This window comes from Pezoporus wallicus, unplaced genomic scaffold (genome assembly GCF_028554395.1).
Source record: "Pezoporus wallicus isolate ANWC-B61680 ecotype Strahan unplaced genomic scaffold, APGP_CSIRO_Pwel_v1 contig_2384, whole genome shotgun sequence".
Taxonomy (NCBI): Eukaryota; Metazoa; Chordata; class Aves; order Psittaciformes; family Psittacidae; genus Pezoporus; species Pezoporus wallicus.
Genome location: NW_026640488.1, coordinates 3,728,935 through 3,747,334, shown reverse-complemented (window position 1 = coordinate 3,747,334; position 18,400 = coordinate 3,728,935). Strand labels below are relative to the sequence as shown.

The following is an 18,400-nucleotide window of genomic DNA, read 5'->3' as shown; positions in this document are numbered from 1 at the left end:
TTTCTGGGTTTCACAACTTGCATTTCCCAATATGAAACCTTGAATAGTATGGATAAAGATAAATTAAGTTTTACCTACAGTGCTAAAACTCATCTTTTTGGGAATGTGTATTCACTTCTTCACCTTCCCCCTCTTCTGCTGTCAGCAGGTGCATCCCTAAAGATTGCATGCCAATCAAGTACTATTGCTAGAAGACAGCTACCAAAGAGGACATCTGTTTTTCTTACACTTGCTTTTTGAGAAGCCTTCTTTGCTCAAGATACAACTGTACCACCTAAACAAACATTTTCAAGTATTTGTTGGGACGAAGCTTTCACTAAGGAGACAGACAGAAAGAGTACATATGAATGCATGGATAACATCCTAATAACCCAAATCCAAACTTTCTTCATTCTGAAGATTTAAGAATGACAAGTAACTGGTTCTTGCTGTAGAAATATTTCCTGCTGATTTCCAGATGGTTTTATTAGATACACAATAAAGTGCTAGAGATGAAGAAGCAAGTCCTCATGGGAACAAGATACTAACATTCAGAAACTGGAAAAGAAAATAACAGCCCCAAGGTTTGCCATTAACCAATACCTATAATACTCACCCCAATACCATTCCTAGTTCTTTTACATGCACTCTTGTATGTCCTCGCAGATATTCTGAAAGCATTTTGCTTTTGAGATACATCTCTTGTAGTCTATCCTCAAGATGCATTATGCACTGTAAACACAGACCACAACCCTCAGAATGGCTTTAAGAATCACATGCAAACTTTACAGGAATGTAAGCATATAATTTCATCTTCTACCTTAGCTATAACATCTTTCAAACTAAATCTCCACGTAAAAATCTAGAAGAGGCAATTGATTTCGTTACAGGTGTGCTGGCACCAGTAAAAAGTTATCACTACTCCTCAAAGGGGAATGCCCTCATAAAACTGGGGCATTCCAGCTTTCTCAGGCACCATAAACAGCACATCCATTTTTCCCTCAAGTCAGCCACAGTGTTTCTGCTGACTTACAGTTTTAACCAGGTTCAAAGACACTCAAGACATCTTACTAAGAATCAAACCAGAATACTTGGTTCATACTTGATGTTTGTTGTCAGTATAATATTTTGTGAAAGACTCAGCTTAGACAACAGTTCCTAAAATTGCCACTCTACCTCTAGGGATCTGCATTCAAGAAATTAAGACTCAAGAACTAGAAAACACTATTATCTTATCTGTCATAATTTCATAACTCTTTTGCTCACTACTTTACAATAGAAGCTAGGTTACAAATCCTCTTTAGCCATTTGTTTTAATTAGTTCTAGGTACTTCTAGTTTAAAATTGCTTAAACATTTGACACTGCTTGCCAAAAGGTAATAGTTCAAACTGAAAAAACAATTTAATCACTCCCCTTTTCTTTCAGCAGTAGCATGCTAGAAACATGTATTATCTTTAAATACAGTCATGTGATGCACGGTAATTTCTCATACACCAACTGCAGGACAGCAGATGAACCTTAGCTTCAAAGAGAGAGAAGGTTTATTTTCATAAGACAAGGACAGTAGGTATGATGTCTTCACAAGATGAGTGGTAGGATGCCTTATCAGGTATTTTGTTCTAGGACAAAGGTATATTCAAATTGATATATTCCTTATTTCCACCATGATGACCACTTCAAAAAAAGTTAAATTAGATCAGCTCTGCAAACTCCAGGAGATGAAAGCAGGAAGTGCATGCAGAATCTTGTATTATCAAATATATAATCATCTGGCAGGCACAGACAGCAATTAAAAACAGTAGCAGCTAATAGCTTCAGACCATCATTCAATGTAATTTTCAAGTTGAATGAAAGCCGTAAGTATTAGAAGTGAGATCCTGTGAAACCAGTTTTGGTAATTAAAAAATAATAAGCAAAGACTCATACTTGTAGGTAGTCTACCATGTATTTTCTGGTCTGGAGTAAGATGAAGATTTTTAATGATTCTCTGATTTTATATTAGGTCTTAACCGTGGAAGATAAAAAGGCATTTTAAAAACATGCTGCGTAGTAGTAGAACAAGATCACTGACACCAGTGGAGAAAAGCTTTTTGACAGTAGTTTATCTGTTTGCTCCAAGTGAGTTTTCAGTCAATTCGGTATACTTGTAACACTTCCGATTCTAGCTGAAAGGGAAATATTCTTTTCCATTACAGGCAACCTTAATGCAAAAAGCCCACAAGCACTTCCTCAGGGGTTGAGGGGAGCATGCAGCTGATTCACAAAGTGGCAGTTCAACATATTTCAATGTCAGTACTTATGGCAAAGGATTATGGATTTTCATTTTTCTTTAAGGTGTGAGGGAGTAAACAAGGAAGAATCCCACATTATTCTAAGAGAGATTCTTTATATGCAAGATTATCTGCTCCTCCTGTTGCAAAGAATCAAAAGACATTCCTCCCCATAAGCTTGGTACATGAATCCATTTTGTTCAAAATGTCCAAAAGTTTGATTTTTGTTTTTGGTACTGTTAGTTAGCTTCCTCTGCAGCTTTCCTCATTGACTACATGGAAAAAACCAAAATAGAACAAAATGTCAAGTCACTTCTAGGAAAGTAGCTAAAATGAGTTCAAAGGTGCAGATAAAACTTGACATATTGCTGACATGCAGCAGCTACGATTATCACTTCCTTTCCATGCTGCAAAGCTCTGCAGTACGGTTACCAGTCTGAAGTGCCACAACAAACGTATCATTACTTGCCTTTCATCCAGTTTCAAAAGTTGGGCTTTGAGTTTTGTGATATCACAAAACCTCAAAAACTTACTCATCTGAGCAGTAAATGCATGTAAAAAAAGTGCACTCCTAAAGGAAACTTCAAACATACTGCATTATGTTAATCTCTGATCAATATGCTTTTGTCAAAACTTAAAGCAATAGAATCACTACGAAAGAGTCACAATTCTCCCCCTAGAGTTTAGTGGAACACAGCTTCCATGCACTGATCATTTTGTTTTAGTAAAGAGCTGCAAAATCCACTACCAGAAGGATCAAAGTGTCTCTAATGTGGATTATAGCCAATTTCCAAACTTCTAGCACTGTCACTTCAATGTGCCTTTTTCCAAGAAAAAAGGAAAAAAAAAAATCCCTGAAAAATATTCTATCTCCAAACCCCTCTCACATCATACAATGCATACAGAAGTTGCATACACAAATGCAAGGGCAACATAGGAAAGAACAATTCAGCTGCAGAATCAACTATTCAGATTAGAAATGCCAGCATTTAAGGTGCTACTGTGCAAGTGTCAAGATACAATTTTAACTGAAGTTGCATATTTTTCAATGCCCAGAAGAATCCAGAGACAACAATGACAACATGCCTAGCATTTGACTTCAAGAACTTAGCGTAATCAACACCACTAATTTTATTCAAAACAGTGAGACTAATACTATTTACAGCTGCTAGTGTTTAGCTCTATCTTCCTCTTCCATCTGCTAGTGCAGCCATTACACAGGCTCCTACAAAGTTTCTCAAGACTATCTGCTGAAGGACAAACCAATTCAGTTAATTGAAAAAAGGGTGACTACTGAAAAATCCACCCTATCTCCCCTCATCTACAATTATGCGATAAAACTGCATTGTAATTACCACTGTGAGACTTGTGGGTAATTTTGTTGTAATCAGCAAAGCCAGCATTACTGATTTGCTCTGATGAACTCCACTACTACTGAGGACAGGAAAGGATGTTGTGGGACAGGGATAATGCAATATGACAATCCCCTGCTGCAATCCATCTGCCTCCAGGTGTTTTCAGGTTTCAGTCTCCTCCCAGCAATTCTATGGAGACACTGGCAAGGTTATCTGAGACAGCACTTGCTGACAGAATTGGCTAAAACATGCATAAAACAGAAGGATCAAGTAAACATAGAGGCACAATTATTTGGGAAGGAGAGATAAAAGGCATCCCCTGCATGGGGTTAGATCAAAAGCCCAAGAACAGAAAGTTGTATGCTAGAAACAGGCTTGGGTAGATAGAAGCTTCAACAATATAAATAGAAGTGTGAAAATAATACAAAAAAAAAAAAAGCCAAATTTAAGAGCCCTAATCATAAACACATGAGAACCATGCTAGAATTGCCTGAACAACTTTAGTTTTATCATATGCATTTGAGTAGTTAACTTTAATCTGACCTATTACATGTAAATTACAGATAAAACAGTATCTGTTACTGGACTGTACCATTCATTCTCTCAAATATATTGGGTCAACTCTGTATCACTTCAGGCATTAGTTCACTGGTACAGCAACACAGTTCACAAAACTCTGCTCTTCCTACTTAAGCTAAGCAATCTGCATTACCTACAGTCTCCAGTAAAGAAATACTTACAAAGTCAGCTGGGACGTTGAGTTTGTAAAGCTGTAAAATAGACTGCAATAAACTGGATACTTGACTTGAAACCAAAACATCCTTGCCTAATTTCATATTGTCCGTCATCTTTCTCTGGCTTGTAGCTACTTGTACGTTCCATTTATCTGTGTCTGCAATAATGCAGACAGCTTCTGCTATGGGCTCATCTAGCACTGGATGCTGCAACAGATAATACAAATATTATGTGACACTTTCACATACATTTCCTCAACTCAGTTTTGAGGTTCCACTTTTAGTACACTGAGGCAGGGAATAAGAAAGCAAACCAACAGGAAACCAAAGGCATCTCAAAAATGACAAGGAATACCAACTTCAGTGACAGAGTTTACATCTCTCAACACTGGGTCAGTTAAGTCTTAACTGACAATTTGATCAAGGCATTTAAGTAGTGCTTCAAAATCACTACTCCAAAACTTTTTTCAAATATTCCACCCTCCCTGAGAAGACAAGTTCTTTCCAAAATGGAAAGAATAATAATTTTACTGATCCAGTGATGGTGAAAGCATATTTAATGTTTCAGAGCTATATGAAGGATTTCACTGTGCACAATCAGACCAATCTGGTATTGCTTAAAGAAGTTACATACACATGCATCACTGTTACAGGTAGTACATGAACTTATTCCAGCAGGATGATTAATTGCTGCAGAGCAGCTGTTGACGATTACTAGATAAACATTTAAAATTGCACATCAAGGTCACACCGTTACTTTAGTGAAAGGTTAGTTATTAATTACATAATTTAGGAGTACCTGAAGTGGAGTAAGAACATGGCAAAGTTACTACCTACAGACAATTACTTGTCCGTCGTCATCATTTCTGCTACAGTTTAGTATAATATAGGCCTCCACAAGACTTCATCTCCCTTGCAACACATGCCACTAATGGCAAAATAAGCTGTTTCAACTTGCACATAATTTTATGATATATAGATAATTGTCAGTGATTGTGACTGAGAAGCAGTTTAAGGTTTTTTCCTTGTTTGTAACTTGAAGTTGCAAACAATCTTCCTTGTGCTTATCTCTGAAGAGAATCCTTAAGACATATAAAGGAAAGCACATGTGATTCTTGGGTGAACAGGCTTTGCACACAATGCATTAAGGGCTTACATCTTCCAAGAAGGAAGACAGGTGTGGCTGTTACAAACAATAAGTAGAAAGAAGCCTATTCAAAGGACCTGCTTCTGTAGATCTTAGTTAATATCACAACTACTGCTATAACTCAGAACAGTATATTAACTCACATGCATTGCATGAAGTAGGTCTGCTAATAGACACTGCTTGAGTTTTTCATCATTATTTATTCCATGCAGCACAAGATCAGGCATATACGTATGACAGTAACCACCTAGAAGTGATCTTCCAAAATTTTTCACACATTGACTGCTGATTGTATTTGACCTAAAATACAGAAATACAAAGCATGTAAGATTCTTGCTTGACAAACTGATTCAGATTTTAAATGAATGAGAAGTTTGGTTTATCACCCCTGCTTCTACTGTAAGTATCAATCAACACTGTACTCAAAATACACAAAACCAATTACTGGTGCTCTTTGAAAGAAAGATTTTTAAAAGCTGAACTTGAACAAGGTTATCAATTCCTCTGAATTTATAAAAAGGCAAATCTTAAATGTATTAGAGCTTGTGATATGTATGAGCTCCATGTTCTGCAGCTAACAGATTACTAAATTTGAGTTTTCTCCAACTCAGCCCAAGCAGCAAACTTTCTAGTGACCTACCTTAAGTATCAGCAAGCTCCATTTGCACCTGTAAAGCTCAAAAGTTTTCAAACAAGATGCCCTTATTTATTTCAAATCTGTCTCTGATTTGTCAAATTTGCTTGTCCTTAGATGTTCTGTCTACATTAAATGTTTCAGGCAGCTTACATGAAAAAGTAATCAACCCTTTTTATTAGACAAATGAAGGGCATCTTTGTCACAAATTTCATTACTTAACCCTGCTCCATCTTAGTTTTCTTTTTACCAAGTCTGGTTACAAGAATTCTGACCACATCAGTGTCTGTTAGAGATTTGTTTGCAAGGAACTTACTCAAGATCCCAGAGGATTTCAGACTTTAAATCCTGAACACTTCTGAAGTAGCAAACTTTTGACTCCATTTAGTTCTAAATTAAACCACTTTACCTTGGTAAAGGAAGTTCCACTTCTGCAAACTCTTCAAGTCTTTTGCTTACATTATCATGATGTACTTCAGAGATACAACAATCACCTTCTTCATCACTGGCTCCAAGAGCACTGTCTGAACTCTCATTCCTTGGAATGTCCCCTTCAGCTCTGAAGGAGCTTTTCCTTCCAGCATCCCCATAGGGGACATCTTTAGCACCTACTTTAGGGGAATCCTGTCTGACAGCAGAACCGACTTCTACACAGCTAGGGGAATAGTTCTCCAGATTGCCAGAGCATAAAGTTCTAGTTTCTTTCAGGCTTGGCAATTTTACAGTTTCTAAATTATCCGTGGGCATAAGGGGTTCACTAGATATCATGTTCACTAAATTCATCTCAGCTTCTTTACTTTCTGTATATTGGTGAAGTATATTCTCCTTTCCCACACAAGGTGAGATTTGTGCGTAACAAACATCACGATTACTGAAGGGTATAAATGCAGCTTCGCAACTTTCTTTTTGATTCTGGGAAGCATTCACAGGCAGATTTGTGGAACCTGAGGCACAATGTATCACCTCTGGATTTTTTCTCAACACTTTCAGATTTTCTTCCATTTCTCTTCTATGAGTTTCTAAGTCTGACTCTGGTGATGCTGAACTTCCAATCTGAAAAGTGACCTTTTCCAAGTGTGAACTCCTGTGGCCAGACCTTTCAGGACAAGGTAAGGCAGATGACCTACCAGACAACTGGTTTTCCACTTTTCTCTCATTCTGATTCTTGTTCTTCTTTATCTCTGTTAAATCCTCCAATTTAGATGGCTCTTCAAAGTGGTAGGATACAACTCCTGTATCGGTGACAGTTCTTTTCCTACCATCAGCTGTTCCCTTACGAAAACCGCTAGTTAGACAGTCAACAGATGCTTCGGAGTTCTGACTGGCCTTTCCTATCACTTCTTTCTTCTCTTTTGAAGAGGCTGGGACAGCATGAGCGCTTTCTGGGTCATGTGCCCACTCTGTGACACTATTGTTCTTACTTTCATCATTCTTTGGAGGTAGGATTGGAGGCACAAGAGCAGGTTCATTTTTAACAGTGACAACAACATAATCAGACTCCTCTACCTCTCCCCTTTCTAGGGCAGTTGTGATCTTGCTTCCATTTAGCACTTGCTCTTCTATCCCAGCCTTCTCACTCCATGTCAGCTGATTTTCCTGCAGCTCAGAGCACCGAATGAAGTAAGTCAGAACATAGAGCAAGCGCTGCACCAACTCCTTGCGTTTTCCAACAATAACAGTTCGAGTCAATCTCACTGGAGAGCCTATGGCACCATAGAGATCACCTATACAGGAAAGCAAATCACATGTTTATGTCTGGTTGCGATATAAGCCTAAATTCAACATATTTTGAAACAGCATTTACTAAGGACACAAATCAGATAGTTTGTTTCTTTCACAGCAAGTTCATAAAAGTTTAAAACAAAGACTAACAAAAGCACTTCTAGTATTTTTTTGTCCAGAAGGGTTTTGGTGGTTTTGTGAGTAGCTGCTATTACTCAATTTCTTTCTGTTCAAAGCCACTAAGGATTTTATTTACATGATGCTTACAAGATATAATCACTTGGAAACTGACACAACAGGGGGTGAAAAGGAATATAGATCCAGCTATACTGTTTTCTATTTTATGACATGTTTTCTTTCACATTAAAGTTGTTTTATTTCAGTAACTTTTTCTGTTAAACACAAGAATTTTCATACAGGTAAAATCAAAATTATTTCTTTCAGGACCAATATAAGAAAAGCAATAAAGGATTCAATATTAGCTTAGTAAACAATGTTCTGAAAAAAGAGGCATGTAACTACCCTATTGAGCTAGGCACATGCACTTCTATGTACTCGGAGTCAACCTCACTAACATGAACATCTATCTTTGGCATGGGATGGCAGAGAACTAGAAAATGTATTCACTAAAAATACAACTGTAAAATGAGAGGTAGAAACTACAACAGAAGTGTGTTCCCCATCTCAGTTCCCCCCAGGAACTGCCTATTTGCTAGTTCATTTATCCTGGAGAACTGTTGGGATTTTGTTTTTTTAAACAGAACCAAGGTCATACATATCCTGCTTTCAACATATTTGTTTGGGAGAGTGGTAACTGTCTTTAGCTGCCTATAATCCTCTATCAGTTGAAGGGTTTCTGCCCTGAAGTTCTGGGAGAGGTAAGCATAGACAGTAAATAAGGTAAGATCTCTTATCAGAAAAAGATGGGTTAACTCAAGAAATGTCTATTACCAGGTTCAGTTAACCCAGTTGTCTTCATATGACAATTATTAGTGAACACTCACCTAATTGTCTTGCCTAACCAAACTATGGCTGATATCACCAGCAGACAGGAGACAACCACCAGCTCAATTTTCTGTATCCATCATAAGTGTTCACCTTGAAATCAGGCTTCTCTGAAGAATGACTTTATCAGCTACCTGCTAATCTACCCAATCTGTTTAGGTGGCAAGACCTTGCTCAGGGCTGCTCAAATGTTTTGGACCAAGTCTGCAACCAGGATTTTGTGCTAGACCTCAAGAAGCTACACTAAATGAAAGCTAAAAATCAGAGCTTCAGGAAAGTTTCTGCCAGGAGCAAGAGGACCTCTGGTTTCAACATGAGGAGACTAAAACATAAAACCCACACACACAACAAAAATACAAACATATTTATACTCAGACCCCTCTTCACCATACATAACATAAAAGGAACAAGGCTCCTGACTCCATCCAAGGATCAATGAGACAGTAATTCCACTTCTTTCAGTTACCGTCACCCCTGCCAAGATCTGCCATTTCCCATAATGTTAGCAGTGCACTGGGGAAGCTGCTGTGTGGTGGATTCATTGTCTTCCCCTCATAAAGAACACCTTTGCAACTAGCCCCATAGCCTAACACACCAGCAAACTCACTCCTCACTAATGGAAAGTGGGCTTCAGACTACTCTGCTGGAATTTTCCTCAATGCCAGGTGGGTTACAAGGACTAGCACTAGGAAAGGAAATGGGAAGATGTATTTTTACTTTTAAGTTGAGCACAGTTGCTATGGAAATCAGATTCAGGCTTTATGTTCATTTGCACAATTGACTTTTATATAAAACCATTACCAATAAGTCAGTACAAAAATTCAAAATTGTGGTCTTCAAAACATACTAATGCCAACTGTTAAAACCGTTAAAGCTGACATTTGAGACAGCATTATGTCTTCCTGACAATGGTACTTACAGTTTTATGTAACTGTAATTGATATGTAATACATAACAAAAACATGGGTCTGAAGGTAGAAATACACAGGTACGGAATAATCTTTTCCTTAATAAAAAGTAATTTCCATTTTAAAGCATTAAGTTCAATGATTTTTTTATTTCCTCTCCACCTCTTTCTAAAGACCACCAGCAGAGGGCAATATCTTACTTTCATTATCAATTACTGCAACTGCCAGATAGCGGCTTTTGGACTTCACAAGAAGTGAAATCGTTGAGGTCAGGCATTGAGAAATTGGGTAGGTCAATGCTGGTAGCAACATACAAGCTGGGGAGGTGAGAACAGAAACAGATTCTTGGTAGCTTCTGGGAACGATCACAAGAGCTATTGCATCCAGTTTAGCCAGGGTTTTTTTAACCCCAGGCCTGGCTCCGTCCTCAAAAACCTGAAAAAGCTATTATTTTACCCTCCAAGTCTAATCCATTAGTCCTCTGCATAACACTTTAAAGACATCCTAAACCAGGAAATACATCTGCCAAGGTAGCAATTCTTACTTTCATAAAGATAGCTGAGAAAAACAAACGTAGCTGAGACGATGAGAAAGAAACAACCAGCAGCACAGTGTAAATGTTACATTATTGTTTTACTGTGCATGTGTGTTGCTTTACACTCATATATATCAGTTAATATACATATAAATATCAGTTAAAGTTAAGGCCAATCTGACATCAGACTTGCAGCTGGTTCCAGGAAGAGGAATTTCCAGGGATCTACCACTGGCAGCATTATTCTCTCAGCTCTTACCTACTCTTTTGACAGGAGTTATTTAATCCCCTGTATCAAGATAACTTAAAAGCTATAAAATATTTGTCCAAGAACAGCCTGAGGACCTTGGCACAGAGAGAATGTCTTGGCCCAAGCCCACACACGTAACTGTGAGTGAATGGAGGTAGTGCCAGTTGCCAGACTTCTACTCTTATCTCGGTGTCCATCCTAGCTCTGTGAGAAAGAGATGAAAGGAGATAGCCAGGGCAGTTTCAACTACAAATGGCCCTCAGGGCGCAGAAAACTGCTCAGACTACTCACAGTACTTGCATCATCTTAATACTTCTATACTAAGTTACTTAGCCAGGCAACATAACAGAAGATGACAATGAGGGACCAGGTAAAAAAGCAGAGCACTCAGGCTATTTAAACTGGCCTCCAAATTCTCTGTTTAACCATGTGCAAGACATCCGCTGGTAGCTCTGCCCAGCTTACAGCCAGGTACATCTGTAAGTGTGATCTGGATCACAAATAGCTGTTAGATAAGAGAACACAGGAATGTGCTAGTTATAGAGAAGTCTGAAGCTTTCCATTTCCTACTGACCAAGCTGTGCCCAGAGAGGGTTATATGGATGGGATTTTGCCAGCATGTTTACAGACTGTGATGTGCGCTTCTCGGAGAAGGCCTTTATGGGAGGATGGTCAACTGGCATTACTGTTGGGACCCAAGCCAGATGGTATGTCAGCACAGCAGTTAACAAAGCAGCAAAGAACCTAGAAAAAAAGAATATGACCAATGTAACACCAGCAAAAGAATGTCCCATTAAGTGCTTTAACATATGCACTGGGATGCACAAAAGCTTTTATTTAAGAAAAAGAGGATGGAGGAAGCTTACTGATTTTTGTTGATCTGTTCTATCAGAAATGTAAATTCTTTAAGAAAACGCTGGCATAGCTGACTCTTTTCCAGGGTGCTGGACATCATATTGAGCCACACAGGTTCTGCAATCCTTGGAACAGAATATAGGTTCCAGATGGTAACTCTGCTCAAAGAAAAATCCACAAAAGTAAGCGTTAACATGCACATTTCAATCTTGCAAACAAAAGTAGCCCTTTTCCTCTTTTATTGTCCACTGATTTTTACTTCTTTTTTTTTTGTAAGATCTAGGAGACTGAACAAACTGGAAGAGTTTTATTTGGGTAATTACTTGTGCCCCAGAACACAAGTCTAATTTGGTATACCAGAAACTTAGTGTCTATATGTGAAGCACGTCTTCCCTTTCTTATATTTCCTCATGTATTTGTTTTCAGAAAAATTATTCAGAAATCATTTTGAGGGGGAATAGAACCTATTCTATTCATTGCAATGATTCATTTCCACATTCCAGACATTACAGAAACTCCATCCCACCAAAGCCTTGTTTCTCTCTCCTAGCCTGCCTTTCTTGGCCTCTAGCCATACTTCCTCTCTTAGGTACCAAAACCTTTGTGCCTTTGACAGCAACTGGCTTGTCAGCAACTTAAGTTACTGTTCAGCATCTATGGCTGGGAGTAGGCAACTCATCTGCATAAATGTAACAATCAATCCACTCATCTGCACAGGCATGAGCAGAAGCCAACTCCTGATGAGATCTTAAAGACTGACAATCACAGCTACAGGTGAGCATAACAGAAGCATTTTTGCTTTCGTTCTGAAAATGGCTGAGCTGGTTTTAATAAAGTTCTTTAAAAACATTTACCCAATATCCAACACAGAAAATTCATTCACTCTAACATCAAGACTGGCTAAATTACAAGACCCTGCATTCAATTGCTTGTAACTGAAGTGACAAATATCTTAAGATGGGCATGAGAAGAGCTCTCCTTGTAATTCAGAATTCGGTTAACTCACCTGAATTCTCCCAGGGCATCCATGACACGGCTGATATAAACCTGCACCCTTTGGCTGGATTCTGCTATTTTTCTACATGAGATCATGGCCTTGATTAAGAGTTAAAGACACAAAACAGCTTCTTAACGGATTCACATTCTTCATCTTTTTAAGCTTCATTAACATGTCAAAATAATTAAGGTCAAGCCCCAGTGCTATATAGCCACTCAGGACACCAATAGCTGCCAACCTCCCTCCACCTCATGAGAGGCCAATCCCGAGACTGGGCATGGGAACAGAAGTATTTTTGGGAGTATTGAGAAGACAGCAACAAACATTTTGTGCCTCTTTTTAAGTTGACTGCATGAAAGAATAGAATAGCACCATTTTCACAGTCTCTGCCAAGTCAAGAAACCCTCACAGTGAAATATGGTAAGAAGCAAAGAAAAAGAAAAACCACCCATAGCACAAAACTCTCAATTCTTATTCTGACTAGAAAAGAAACTGCGCCTCTTTCAGCAAACACTGAATTCCTACACTGGGCTCAGGCTCAAGGCTACATGTGTAAGGAGGGAGGGAAGCTCAAAACCACGCACCTTCTCCCACTCTTAATCTATCAGATTCTAGAATACTTTATGTTGTTTGACACTTTTCCATATTAAGACAAAACTAGTATTCTGTACCTTTTCTATTGCATATTTCAGCTTGTTCATGTGAGATTCAAAAAGAGGGAAGTGAGAGAAAAAGAAATCCTGGAAATTTCTCTGTGCTTCTTCTTTTTCAGGCAGAGAAAAGATTATACTGATAGCAATTTTTTTCCTCCGAACTATTGCAGGATTGGAGCTGCAGCTTTCATCAGCCATACTAAACATTTCTTCAGTGGACCTGTAAGACAGATTTGTTCAGACACTTATCTATGTACTGAGAGGTAATTTGTCTTCTACCCCTATTTCTCTATGCAGTAGAATGTAATTCATTCTTGAGTCTCCCTTGACTCACTACAAAAGACTTGGCTATCACCCGTCTCTGAGCAGAGGATACCCAACATTTTGATGGATAAGACCAATGCTTGCTCAGATAGGAGGAAGGCAACCCCCAAAGAGGCCAGCTCCCAAAGTAGTGTGAATAGCTTTGTCTGAAACACAGCTTCTACAAAATCCCTCCTTCTGGATTTAACTTTAAAGGGGATTAGAGAATGGAGACACAATGCACAAAATCATTAGCAACAAAGTTAAAGGTAATTTCAGAGTTCTAAACTGCACCCAGCACTCAAGCTCCTGCCTATGATGCTCTTCAATCTATACTGCTCTTAATTAGCAAAGTTGGGAAACATGCTACCTATGCAGCATCTTAAAATGGATGTTTTAAGACACTTAACCATGCAAAATAAAACTTTCTATTTTAGCAGAAGACTAAATGTCACCACTTAGTAATTACTGTGAAAACACAAACTTAACGCCTACAAATACATGTGTGACTAGCTGAAAGTTACATATACTTCAGTTTAAAATGAAACGTTTTCAGCTAAAAAAACACCCCAAACCCACCCCAAAAAACAAACAGTGGCTATTTTACAACCATTATTATTTTTCCAGGTTCTGTTTATCCACTTGATGGTTCTGCCACATCTCTTTCAACATTTACGCTTTTCAATATCACACATGGGTTAATACAGGTATCAATACTGCTCAACTTCTTAGTTATCAGCCTGGCATGTGGATCAGAACAGACCTTCAGTGAGTTTGCAGATGACACCAAAGGGGTAAAAAAAAAATGGTCAATGGACCAAGGAGGCTGCGTAATCCCCATCCTTTCAGATTTTCAAGACTCAATTAGACAAGTTCCGCAGCAATCTGATCAAAATTCTAAGCTAGTCCTTTACACAGGCAACTGATTTGAATTATATCCACAAGTCTTAGCCCAGCATAAGTTTTTCTGCTATTACACAAAAAGGTGGCAATCCCCTCATCCTGCTCCTCCATAAATACTTCCACTGCAGTGCTCAATATTGATGTTGCTGGATTTACAGAGCTATTACTTTTTCTTGCTTAAAGTTCCTTGATCAATTCCACTGAAAAAAAAGGTCTCTAAAAAAGTATTACTTCAATAAGTAAAACAGTATGATCAAAATGTCTTTTGGAAGGAACCTGAACAGAATAATGGCTTTTAATCCACTGGGAAATTATAGGGGAAGAAGGGTAAGAACAGACAAGGAAACCATTAGAACATAAATGGAGACATTCAGAGCAGCAGCTTATATGGAAATAGCTTGGGTTTGGAGTTTCTTTGTAAGTTAAGACTGCAGTATCAGTGAGTGGTAATTAAAAGCTTGAAGGCTTTTCATATTAGAATTATCTTGAAATTGAGCCTGTGGCATTTATAGACCACTATGAAGCAATTAACAAGAGGAAAGCCAGAATGCTAAGCATTCATTCTAAGTTCATTCTAAAAATAAGTGGTTTACAGTATAATTGGTTTGACAAAGTTAAACATTCCGAAGTTTCTCATCATAGAGGTATGAGTTCAGGAATACAGGAAAACACACACACAATAAAACCCAGTAAAAAAAAGTTTGTGGGAAACCAGAGTTCAAGACAAAAACATAACCTCATTTGAACTTCAGGAACTTGCATGCAGAGACACAAATTCCCAAGGAAGTTGGGAAAGGATGGTCAGTCAGCATCTAAGAAACATCACAAGCTTTTGTACTGCTTCCCAGGAACAGAAATTGAAGAATTTAGGTCTGTGAGAAAAGCCTTTTCAACAAAGCTGCTAATCTATCTTGCCTGCCAATTGACTACATGGAGTTCCAGCTAGACAGCTCATTTTCTTTGCGCTATTGGCCTAAAATATAAGTCACAGAGACTAGAATTTTGGCTGTACAAACTGAAGTACAAACTCTGCTGTCACTGAAGTATTCAGCCAAAAGCCTACTGTTTTTTTAGCAAGTAATCAGAAAACAAGTATCTACTTTGGCTTAGAAAGAATTACAATTCAAGAGTAGTTCTAGATAGTGGAAATAATAATGCCCCATTTCCAGTATCTTTCCCCAGCATACATTCTCCAATGTGGAAGAAAAACAACCTACTCCTTACAGTGAAGCAGCAGCCCAAAAAGGCTACTTTCCCCTAAAGTATTTGTTACTTTAGTAGCACTCTGAGGAAATTTCTGTTTGTGAAACTTTGGATACTTCTTGAACCGAGCTGAAATTATCTTATTTCCCCTAAATGTTTTAACTTTCGCATTGCTCTTAGCCTTATTTATTTAGGAAACTAGATTAAAAATTACTTCAATTTACTGAAAGCAAAATGCTTACTAGCCTATTCTCAACTGCAAACATGACTTACGAAGCATGACTGCTACATTGACATCACTGCATTATTCTTAATGTTGAAAATGATTCTGTAAAAATATCCAGGAAAAACCTTTGAGTATGGACACTAGGGAAAGAAGTATTTTTAGAAAGGTTTTGGTTTCCTTTTTACTGACCACATATTTTAACTGGCAGCTTTTAAGCTTCACTTAACTGAAAACAGTGATGAGGGAAAGAGGCCAAACAGCAGGAATTTCTTGTAGCTCTGCTTTGATTCCATGCTGTCTTTGTGTGCAGGTGGATGAGAAAATATGAGCAGAAAATCAAGAACCATTTGTATTTCGTAACTGTCAAGGGAAGAATTTGCTTATTAGCTATGAAAGGTCTGCTACATTCCATGCTTTGTTATGCCACTGAGCTATAAAAGCTAATAAAATTCCAAAACAGTAGCCAAGCTTTTTGATCACTGCTTTTTTTTCCCCTTCCTGTTTTGGCAGAAGTCACATGAGAAACATCCTGTACCAGCCAAGAGAGCTGTCATGGGCTATTACTCCAAAATTTCAGTAACTGCTCACTAGTCAGACTTCATCATAGTATAATGTAATTACTGCAGCAGTACTGTTACAGTACCTTTCATTTCAACAGAATGCTCTTCTTCAGAAGTTATTTACTTCTGTTTTACTTTTCAGAATGTGGCTTCAGACACAGCCTGTATGCTCAATAAAAATAAGTATATTTCAAATCAGGCCTTGTAATTCTTATGCAGCCAGAACTTGATCTACCTTTATATTGGCAATCTTATGTAACATACATGGAACTTAGACTGAATTGAGAGCATTTAATAACAGGATTTGTACTTCTAAAGAAAAAGAGGCTTAAGCTCTATTTAGCTTAAAATACTGCCAAACAGCTGATGTAAGAAGAAAGGTGCTGCACTCACCACCTTGGAATAATTCCATTCTCTAAACTGGTTGTCTGACTGCGGAGCCAGCGACGTTGGTAGCTGCTAGAAGATGATGATGAAGAACTTGGAGATGGAAAAGGAGTGACCAGAAGACTGCTCAGAGATGCTATCAAGAAAGAAAGAAACCCCACATATATTGAATTACAAAGAGTGTTAAATATTTTTCTTCTACTCTAACTGGGAACTATTTCCCCAAAATAATGCTCTTGCTTGCTGATCTTCCTCATGTAACTCATTTGCAACAGGAAAGACAAATATTTTAAGTAAATCTTGCTGCCTGAAGATATTCTTTCCTTAGTCAGATATTCCCTACTAGCATATATTAAAAGTCATCTTATTCTCATTAAAAGCATTCTGTCATAAGATGTGTTGACCTCCAATGACAGTAGACAGATCGCCTGGCCTCTTTTTCCTATTCAGTGCAAAAAAAAAAAAATCATCTCTTTCCCTGCTTTAGTAAAGGCTTGAGTCAGTTTTTTCTCCATAATATAAATCGGTTGGAAACCAAGAAAATAACTGCTGTAAACAAAGAACTTCACTACAAATATTCTCACCTCAAGGCTTGGGGAAAAGCAGAAGGAAAACCACTTCGCAGATCCAAAATATTTTGGATTTGTGGGTCATAAGGTGCCTACATTTCAGGTGAATCACTACACCAAAGAATTTTAACATAATTGCAAAAGCAGGCAAACAAGTCAGACAACAGATACCTGACCGAGCAATGCCACTGTCTCTGTCCTCATTTTGTCCTCTGCTAGGCATATCAACAGGCGTGCTGTGTGCTAAAACAGATCAGATCAATAGAAAATATTACAAAACTCATCATACTGTTTGTCAGCATTTTAAAATAATGTTTACGTTTAAAGGTCATAAAGCAGCAAAGTTACATCCTGTACTGTCACCCTAAATAAGCAATATGGTGTGAGCAGAGATGGCAGCAAATAGTATTCCCATATTGAGTACTATGTTACTGGAGGAAGCTGGCTATCTGCCCCAATCTGTAAAACATCTCTAATAAGAATGTGAACACAGTCTACATCAGCAGAAATCACATATGCTTTGAAAATAAGGGCTGGTGGTACCTCCCCCTCTACGCCCCCCCCCCCCCCCCCCCAACTCTGTCACTGTTGTCATTCTTCACGTGCGCAAGACTAATTTTATACAGGTTAATATCATAATGGAAGTCAAACACGAGGTCCATTAAGCTTCTGATTCACTCCACAAGCAGAGATTTATTATTCAAAGCCTCACAGTGAGAAACATTTAGCCTATGCTGTACTATGCTGTATTACATTGAAGTGTTAGTAGTGCAGAGCCACTCAAATTGAGGAGCATGCAAGATTCACAAAGAAACTGCACTGGTATTCCATTTCACATTTTTGCGATTACCAGAACTAATAAGGCCTAAGATCTGCATGGGTCATCAGTATGCCTGTAAAAGAAGACTTTAAACTACATCAAAGTTTTGATAATTAGAGAAATAGATATTATTAAAAGAAAAAAAAAACCAAAACCAAATCTTAAAGCCTCCCAAAAACTCATGAATTAATTCTGAATGTCTGCCATCAAATTAAAAAATAGCAGCAAGAGGTAAGAGAAGAAAAAGCTGTACACCACCAAGACACCTGCACACTAGCAAGAAACCAGCTATAAGCCAGGAAACATAAGATCTCTAAGAAACACAAGGGCTCATTTATCATTAAAAACACTGCACTATAATACCTTTAAAATGAAACACATGAA

At 38.1% G+C, this 18,400-nt stretch overlaps 1 protein-coding gene across 4 annotated transcripts in view; it reads right to left on the bottom strand.

The window, feature by feature from the left end:
- The window catches only part of FNIP2 (folliculin interacting protein 2), a 50,766-nt gene that overhangs the window by 4,390 nt on the left and 27,976 nt on the right, over positions 1–18,400 (bottom strand). For all 4 annotated transcript variants that reach the window (XM_057419021.1, XM_057419024.1, XM_057419020.1 and 1 more), the window contains 10 exons: positions 17,368–17,439; positions 16,634–16,763; positions 13,064–13,265; positions 12,402–12,490; positions 11,407–11,553; positions 11,115–11,284; positions 6,530–7,844; positions 5,630–5,786; positions 4,346–4,546; positions 596–711 (listed from right to left, as the gene is read on the bottom strand). In XM_057419021.1, the coding sequence (XP_057275004.1) occupies positions 596–711; positions 4,346–4,546; positions 5,630–5,786; positions 6,530–7,844; positions 11,115–11,284; positions 11,407–11,553; positions 12,402–12,490; positions 13,064–13,265; positions 16,634–16,763; positions 17,368–17,439 (2,599 nt within the window). The remainder of the gene's footprint in view (positions 1–595; positions 712–4,345; positions 4,547–5,629; positions 5,787–6,529; positions 7,845–11,114; positions 11,285–11,406; positions 11,554–12,401; positions 12,491–13,063; positions 13,266–16,633; positions 16,764–17,367; positions 17,440–18,400) is intronic.